Source organism: Pocillopora verrucosa, chromosome 3, assembly GCF_036669915.1.
Source record: "Pocillopora verrucosa isolate sample1 chromosome 3, ASM3666991v2, whole genome shotgun sequence".
NCBI lineage: Eukaryota > Metazoa > Cnidaria > Anthozoa > Scleractinia > Pocilloporidae > Pocillopora > Pocillopora verrucosa.
Window position 1 is genome coordinate 5,155,079 of NC_089314.1, and position 9,561 is coordinate 5,164,639.

Genomic DNA, 9,561 nt, shown 5'->3' on the forward strand with positions numbered 1-9,561 from the left:
AAAAAAGAATCAGCAAGGTAATAAATTAGTTTTGCAAGAGAAAAGCCCTCCTCTCGATTAGTTGTAGCATCAGGAGCTCATAAATATTCTTTCAGTCTACCTACTCCTGGTTTCTTTGTACAAACGACAAATCAAAAAAAGATCTACCCTAGCTCCTGTGTACATGCACTCACAAACTCAAACTCGGAGGGTCATGACAACCAGCCACTGTACATGCATTTTATTTAAAATAACTTGAACCTTTCACAGCTCGATTTTTCCGCCCACTCAGGGTGATGTTTTTCCTTTCTATCACTTTTTCATTACTCAAAGCTAAGATTAAACTCGGATCACATAGGAATGTGGGGGGAGGGGGTGGGAGAGGAGCGACTACTGTAAGATATACGGTTGGGTGATGAAATGGAAGAAGAGAAGTTCGCTTACACCAATGAGCGCGGTCGCGAGTATTCGGCAACAGAAATGATAAAAAAGAAAAAAAAAAAAAAAAAGAGAAGGACATGCTTTAATTAAGGATGAAGTGTTTCAAAACACGCAAAAATAGGTTAGAATTTTGGTTTAATTTTTTAATTTTTTAGGGCAATATCAGGCTCAGTATTAGTGAAATGAAATAAGGGGGTAGGTTCCTAAACAAACTGTGGTGCTGCGTCGATGGGAGAGTATAACAGGGTGATTTAGTCAACCTAGTTGATAACGTAAATTGGCCACCGTAAAAAGTTACAACGCTGACGTTAAGAGCGTTAGCCCTTCGTCAGAGTGAAACGTCTGCCAATTTACGTTACCAACTCAGTTGATAGTGCTAAATTACCCCACTATAAGTCAGTCATAATTTTTATTGACTTTGTTCCTCTTCTTTTATAAAATTCGTTCGTATGGGCCAAGTGTAAATACGTACCAGCGAGAGGTAAACAGCCTTTGATGGAATAATTTCCCATCTTCATGCTTTCATGATTCATGTACAGAAACTCTACTAAGCCCTAAAAGCCACGTGAGTCAGTTCGCAAAGAAGAAATTGTAAACTGAACTGAGGCTCCTCGCACCCGTATCACTGATTCATTACAGTTAACTCCTAACACTTAAACAGCCTTAGTATTTCATAAATAGACAAACGCATTCAAATTTAAAATTACTGAGAAAAGATTTGTATTTAAGGGGAAAATCGGTTTACCATCGCTTTACTTCGGTTTAAATAATGCATTGAAAACGCTGAAATGGTAAGAGAAATGAGTATTGCCTCTAACGAGCCCCTTTCTAAATTATTTGTGAAAAGAATGAGATCGTGGACTATAATCGAACTTTAAAAAATCAGTAAAAAACGTTTTTGACATTTTGTCATCTTGACAGTTTGTTTAAGCATAATACTTGCTTAAAAAGAATCACACCGAGTTAAATCCTTAAGTTTGCCTAATGAGTATAAGATCACTAATATCTCTCAATCGCCATAACTTCGAGGGTCTTCCAGGGCGGCTCGGTTACAATGTAATGAGAGACATTCCCTGTCATGTACATAACAACTTCCACTTTCAACTGGAAACAAAATATTTACTAGGTAAGGCAAAAACCATTCAGTACTTAACCAAGGAGACAAAGGATTGTCTTAATATTTAAAAGATAAAGAAAACGATTAAGCTAAGAAAATTTAAAATTAAAAAAGAGCGCCCAGTTTCTTCAATTAGTGCTGCAAAAGACTCCTTACTAGCACCCTTTGAGACGGCCACGTTCGTGAACTTTGTGCAATGATAAAGGGTTAGATGACGTTTGTATTGAAGCCTGATTGCAAGTGATCTTGGCTGACAAATGATGCGTCTTTCTTGAACCAGCGAAGGTAAAACACAAATGCTGCCCCAGCGATTAACGCGCCAAGCAAAAACATTCCAAATGCCAAAAAGCCAATCTCCAATCCTATCATACCGTAAGCTGCAAAATGAACAAGAAAAAAGTTATGATTAGTCAAGCGATATTTGATTGTTGTCCATCAGTCGATAGTTGTTTATAGATTCACAAGGTCGGTGTCTTTTTACTAGTTGGTATTTCTTCTAAGGTCCTCCACGATTAGAGGAAAAGCGAAAAAAAACAAGCCACAACCAATTTGATGAACTGCAACGTTTTTGTCACTTAACATTTTAAGGGAAGATAAACATTTGTGAAATATATTAGTAATGCTCTTTCTTGTAAAGAAGTTTGTCTCGCGTGAACCTCAAATTCCGACTACTACTAAGCCATAAATCAGATATGCTGTACAACATATTAAATACGACGAGAGCAGTACTAAAAGGCTTCTACAGATCCCAGAGTAAAAAACTCAGCTTAAAGTTTTCCTTCGTGTTCTTATCTTCTTCTTACCAACCGCCATCTTACCTGTAGTGGTAGTGGTAGTCGTGCCGTTGCACGATAACTTGGTGACGTCATTAACTGTGGCTAGAATTGTGTCAGTGGTCTTCTGTAGGAACTGAAGCATTTCAGACGTCACATGACTCAGGCTGTCACAGTTTTTGTGGTAACACGATTTCATGTAGCTTCTTTGGTCAGCTGTGTCACTGAGGAAGATGGCGCTCATTGACGGATCATGGTCCCAAAAAGACACGTGATCACTACGTAAGAAATCCCCAAGCAGGTAAGCAGGTAAGGGGGGAAGTTTTGATGGCTGTCCTTGAAATGGAAGGTTTACTTGATACATTGCAGTTTTGTCCCCGAGAGCTAAGTGAAGGATCGAAAAAGGTAAATGAAAATCACACTATCCTATTATGAAATTAATCAATTGCGGATAAATTTTTTAAAAACCGTCACAGCAAGTCTTCTTCAACTTGGAAAAATCCGGAGTTATTATAATATTTCGTTTTGGTACATCGCGCGTTCTCCGATCGCTTAAGGAGATTATCGTCAAACTCCTGAAATCCAGACCAGAGAAAGATGCTATTCTCGTCACAAGCGTGGGGCAAATGATATAGATTTGAGACCCGTGAGGAATCGAACCCAGACTCTCGGACTCTATAACCGGAGCCACAGAGACTTTATGGTGATAGCTTCAGATCGATGTAGCACTCGTCCTGCCTACTGCAAGGATCTACAACGTCAAATGCGTCATGTGAGTAAATATAACATTCAGAGAAAAATTTACAAATCTTAAAATATCATTGCACGACTAAATTTTAAATTTTTCTTCTTTTACGGGCAAACAATAATAATAATGAAAAAAACTCAATGATAAAAATAGAAGGCATAAAAATTTGATATTACATTCAAGCACCTTCAGATTTAATTGTAGTATTCTGAGCCTTAAACTCTTCTTTATGTTCGTTTAATTGCGATTCACCGATGAAGATCAATCCGTCATTTATCAATTAAAAAAGGCGAATGATTTTATTCTCGTTTAATTTTAAGTACTGGGGAGATTGCTACACTGCGAGCATCTGGTAAGGTAAGAAAGCCGAGGCAGACGACCGGATGGCTGCTTACCAGATTTCACTTGACTGTAATGATACCAGAATGAGTTCAGAAGCGCTGCATCATCCACTTGTCGTCCAACCATGGAAAGGAAATCCCCTCGAAACTCGTCCTCTTTGATCTGATGGTAAATTTCTGGTGCGAGACGTTCTACTCCAAATGGGAGTAACTGCGAATGAGGCGTAGTGTTATAATTGAACATTGTATCCATGATAATCGCTCCCTGAAGCTTTCCGTTTGAGTTTAAGGACCCGTTGTAAAATTGGGTGAAATTTGCGACAAAAGCGCGACTTCCACAGTCGATAGAGCCACAAGCACATTCGGGCACGACGTTTTGGTTGGAACAATCAGATTCCCATTCTTCAAAGTCAAATGCAACGAAGATAACGCTGAAACTACGGGTACAGCTGGAGAAATCTGGAAAAAAGAAAAGCAGAAAGTAAAGAGCGTAATAGACCCTTCTTGCGAACCACTGAGGTCCTGTGAAAAAGCCGGCTTTATATATTATACACGCTGCTGCACCGACGGCGATGCGGAGAAGAAAAGGAAACAGTCCACACCTGCCTGTCTCTCGCTGTTTTACTGATAGTGCCACAACAATAATCAGTACACGCTTATAGATAAAGTGAAAGTAAGATACATCTATTTTGTTGTCTTAGTGTGAAGATCTTCGGCCGAAGATAACAATGATCTTTCAGTTCATCTCTGATCCGGTTATCATTTTTCGTTACCATATTTGTGAGTGTGTGCGAAGCTACCTTCAAGTTGCCTGAGCGCACTTTTTTGTCCATAAACGCAAATAAAACCTTTAAACAGAAAATTCAAAACATCATTCCAAGTAGACAATCACGTGACAAACCATACCTGTGGCGAGCTGCTTAGCAACCTGAAGCATAGCAGCCACGCCTGAGCCATTATCGTCACTACCATGTAAGGTAGTTCGCATCGTGTCGTAATGAGCACCGATCAGAAACAACCTGTCGTTTGGTGAGCCAGCGAGTTTGCCAGGGAGCATTCCGATTATGTTTTCTCCAGTCGCGTACTTAAAAGGGAAGACAGAATTTTCACAAACAAATCTTAGAATGATTTGAAAAAATACGTGTTTTGCTAGAATGGGTCATGTAAGAGGCATCAATCGACTTGGCCATTTCTTTTGAGGTGAAACGGTTCACCTGATCGACGGTCAGACTAACACACTGGCTGACTCACTGACTGTCAACGAGGCTGGAGAATTGGCCGGGGTGTTCCTGGGCAAGACACTTCATCCCTAACAACGCTTCTCTCCGTTCTGTAGTATAAATGGGTACAGATAAACTATCAGGTACACTTCGGGAGTAACCGTCGGCGATCAAGAGAATATCAATTGTTGATATTCTCTTGTCTACGACGGAATAACTTTACATCAAGGGGGGGAGGGGGGAGGGGAGGGGGGAAGAGTTAGAAACAGGATCAAGTGATAAGTAGCATCACCAAGTGGGCACTGGGTTTGTGAACAGACGCCGTAATGTTTCAGGAAATAACATCCTGGTCTTCATTATAAAACAATTGACTAAACAAGTAAACTAAGTAAACATAAACCAGAAAACAAAGGATAGTCACCTTTGGATAATCTGGTTCAAATTTTTCAAGCCACGTGACAAGGCCCAAATCCTGGAAAGTTTGATGAATGAACTCCTGCGCTTTCTTCTTTCCTTCGGGATTAGTCACGTGATGTCTGCTATGGTTGAAATGTTTCAAGAAAGCCAATAGTGATTCGGTTCTGTCGCTGTATTCATTTTGAGTGGCATCTGTCGAAAAAAATTAATTTCGGTCTTTTCAGCACTCATTACAGAAATGCTCACACTACTAATTGTTAGGCTTAGAAAGTTTCCGAAACCCGTTAGCGCTTGCGTCCTTCTTTTGTCAACAGTAGAAGGTAGTGAAAACTCTGAAAATATTACGAGAAAAGCTCACCCCTGCAAATAAAATACCTTTTAAGTTACTATACATATAAACTTTGAATCATATCGTTTGAAATCAGCTGTCCGTTTAATCTTATCATTTGTTGTCGACCAGGGCGAATAACTATGGATATCTATGGTGGATGTTATGACCTGTCATTCCCTCTTCCCCTCTAGGGGGTAGTTATCGTTGTTATCAAAAATTTCTGTCTGTAATGTGTTTTCAGACATCAACTCACTGTTTCTTCGAAGCTTATATAAAACAATTCGATACATGTGTCGTAAACGGACCACAGTGCGGAATGGTACGGCATCTTGGTAAATGTGGTTGATAAGAAAGTGCCCTTTTTTAATACTTTCTCCATATCTAGGTACAATAATGATGCAAAGAGCAAGAGTGATAGCTGCGAAAGTGAAAATGTTTCTCATTTTGCCGATGGTGATTATGAATATTCAGAAGATGTTGGTTCGCGAATCGATTCCTCGAGCGATCAGGGCAAGTGTGTCTTCCCTGACGGAAGTTGTTTTAATCGGATCCGTTCGTTGTGGAGTTTGTTACATTATTAATAAGATACATGAAAAATTTCTCAGTTCTGATTGGTTAAGATAACGCAGTTTTCAGGCAGTTCAGTCTAGAAAAGGGTTAATTCGGTGCAAAGAATTAACAAACCAGTCTGAACAATTCCTTGAACTGTTTAGCCGAACCTTGAACTTTTTTGCGCCTTAAGATGTCAAAATATCATTGTATATTATTGTTTTCATCCTACGCGGCTGTTTTGACCGAACGCACGATGTCACTTGCAGGGATTGAATAAATTATTTTTGCATTTGATTCGGCATAATTGTGATAAGCTATCTCGTATTTTTTCATGTATATTATTAATACATAATCACATGATTTTTCTCGTGCACTTTGGAATAAATATGCACTTTTAAGTTTTTTCAAAGACCACAAATTGCACTCGCTCTACGGGCTCGTGTAATTTTGTTAGTCTTATTTATTCCAAATTGCACTCGAAATCATGTGATTACCTATACTGAACGTTTGCGAGCTGATCTAAAGAACTACTTTATTTTGTTTTGGAATAAAGCAACAGAAATGATAACAGAAAGAAACGATGACAATTGAGTGCCTTAAATAAAAATGAAAGCTAAGTTTTTCGTTTGTTTCACGATGTAGTCACGTGTGATGTAGATCGCCTCTCACCATGAGTGCCTCTCACCATGATGAACTTCACCAAGAAGATTATATGTCTGATAAGTTATGGGGAGGCATTGGAGGGAGGGGAGGGGGAATGATGATTACTGCAATAGAACTATCTCCCACAGAATCGGCAAATAGCTCCCACCCTCCCTTCCCATGCCCTTTCGTTGTAATGTTTAATTTATGCTGTCTTTCCCGGAAAACGGACTTTAAATACTAAATTTACTCCAGCACCAGTTTCCCAGAAAGCGATTAATGTTATCTTGTGATGCATTTCCGAGAATTTTTCGTCTAAAAAAAAATTAATAAATGAATAGTTTTAGTATCAAATCAAGGCAAGAGGGAAAGGAAACTAGAACTGCCATCATGAAAATTTCTTATCCAATATTGTATATGAACTGTCTCTGATGTAGCCTCACCGACATATCTTGAGCGTGTTATGAAGCTTTTTGTGTAAATACAAACATCAAATTTGGCACAAATTTACAATAAACAGACTGAATGGGAGCACTTATAGCCTAAGGATGTCAGTTCCTACAGTGAATAAAAGGAATTGAACCTTAGAATAATTTACAACGGTCCAAGTATAAATATTTCAATGCAGTTTGCAGGTTTGCATACTGGTTCCCGAGGAGTAATTTCTGCCGACTATCAATTAGCTTGCACTGAAGCTTTTTTGCCCCATTTTGCCAAGGAAGACAGGATTAACTTTCAAGGACGTAAGAATCTATTCCCTTACTGGCTCGATTGTTTGTGCGAGAATGAGGAATTGTTTCTGTTTATTCCGTTGAATTGTTTGTACGCCAGTTATTAATAACTTATCTGCAGCCGCCGTCCATTTTCATAATAACAGCGTTGCAAATGTCTATCATTTTTGTAAGCGTCTTAGAACAAGTGGCATTTAGCATTTTAGTACCTCAGCTGTCATTGTGACAAGATTGTAGGAGAAGAAGGTGCACTATTTAGTTTAGTGGGGCGAAACGAGACTCGAAAAGTTTAAGGCGAACTCGAACTGTAACAATTGGATCAGGAGCGGAACTCCTGCAGTCCTTGATCGAATCGAATTTTGAAAAAACATTTTCTATTTACCGAAAGCACATGAAAATTAAGACTACACATTTCGACGGGAAGCTTTAATTTTTTTCGGAAAAGCTCTATTTTGTAGGAAATGTTACTCTCATAGTTAAATTTAGCCAACTGTTCCGACGTTTCCGTGCTCGTGCAACAGGCCAGATAAACACTGAGGGCAAGTTTTGAAATTCTTCAAATAAAATATTAGTTAAGTTACTATATTATATTTTCATAAGACATGGTGTGAAATCCAAAACAAATGTATAAATGATTAGTTTCGGTTACGAAACTGTTTTGTTGTGTCTGTTGGGGCATTTCAGAAACAGTAACTTATGGTTTTTGCGAAGCTGAACTGATCCGCCATTTTGTAATCAAAACTGGCTCTTCGAGTTCTTGCAGTCTTTCGAACAGACAAAGCGGAGAAGGCTAAAGCGACTGTGTTTTAAAATAAATTCTTAAGATTAGTGGCTGTCGACAATTAGCCTTAAAACTAACACATATATTATTTTGCTGGCTATAATTCATTTCTGTGGCAAACATGAGCCCTTATTAACTGATAATTCAAAACCCCTGAGACGCCTGACTACATAAAAGCGGAGAGAAGCGTATGACCAAAAAACGAGCACTTGTAGAAGCTTATTTTCTTTTCTATGAATTTTAAATATAGTTTTTAATCTTCTATAGCTGTGAGGCACTTCTGCTTTCAGCGGGATCACAATCTTGAGTGTATGCGTACGAAGGAAGAGAGATCTGCTAGCCACGTATGACGGAGAACTGCTACCGAATAGACTTGAGATAGCTTACACAGCCAGGTTTTCAGAACTACACTATATTTACCTTGAACTTCAACAGAAACTCGAAAAAAGTTTTAGAATGGAATATGCGACATCTTTCACTATCATAGGAGTCAGTTGAATAGAAGCTGTTACCAAAATCCCTATTTGTAAGTTCCGATGAATGCGCGCTGTGTGTCAAAGTTTGGTTCAAAAGAAGGACATAAGCTTTTACAAAGGAAAATGCTTTAAACGGTTCATCGACTATTGACAAAGAAAACCAGATTCGCAACAAATCGAAACTTAAATCATAGATGTGGAAAATCTTATTGCAAAACTGTCGAGTCAATCCACTAGAGCAGATAATTTGCCAACTGGAACTGAACGTTAATCAACTAGACTTAAAAATTAGAAATCCGCAAGATACAGAACATTTCTTACCTGTGAGGACAATAGATTGAAGGGCACACAAAACCGTAAGGAACCAAACGCTCGCCATGATATTCGTTGTCTACATTAAAAAAAAAGAAAGAGCAGAAGGCATCTGTAATTTAATTGCATCAATACTCTGACGTGCGTTAGCCGATCTCGCGTATTCTTTTTAAGGTGGGAGGGGAGGGCAAAAATGAAGTGAAAGTCTCTTTTGAGGCGACAGACTCCTTGACCATAGTACCCTTGGAATGGAGTGCGTTACCCCGTCTTTCTCGGAAAAATTGTTTATTTTTGGCAGCTTTCTGAGAATGTCAGATCGTATAGGTCAGCCTCTGTGGTTGCTATGCCGCTCTGCTATCGGCTCTTCAGGAATTTATGCGAATAATTCACGAAGATGCCATTTTCCCCAAATTCCATAAACTGGTTTCCGTTTCAGATTGATTATTCAATATCGAAAGACGTTCAACTACAAAGCTCTCCTGATAATCTTTGCGGGTAAAACATTTTTATAAGGGATTGCTTTCAATGAAGCCGTGAGTTTCCAGGAATTTGCGTGATGTACATTCTAGATGGCAAAGACTAATCCCGCGACTGTTAATTATTTTCGCCTTAACGCGGTTACTTTGCTGGATGATTACTTTTTAACAAAGTCTCATAGACAAGCCAAGGTTAACTTTATCGAGAGAGAAAGATGATCTTA

The 9,561-nt window shown here is 38.8% G+C and overlaps 1 protein-coding gene across 1 annotated transcript; it reads right to left on the bottom strand.

Annotated features, from left to right (window-relative positions):
- Positions 1-580: 580 nt before the first annotated feature.
- LOC131796549 (uncharacterized) lies at positions 581-9,120 on the bottom strand. The gene is made up of 6 exons (XM_066164252.1): positions 8,871-9,120; positions 5,041-5,228; positions 4,306-4,483; positions 3,454-3,858; positions 2,356-2,694; positions 581-1,914 (listed from the first exon to the last, which is right to left on the bottom strand). The coding sequence occupies exons 1-6, from the start codon at positions 8,926-8,928 to the stop codon at positions 1,745-1,747; spliced, it is 1,338 nt and encodes a 445-aa protein (XP_066020349.1). The 5' UTR covers positions 8,929-9,120; the 3' UTR covers positions 581-1,744.
- Between the last annotated feature and the right edge of the window lie 441 nt (positions 9,121-9,561).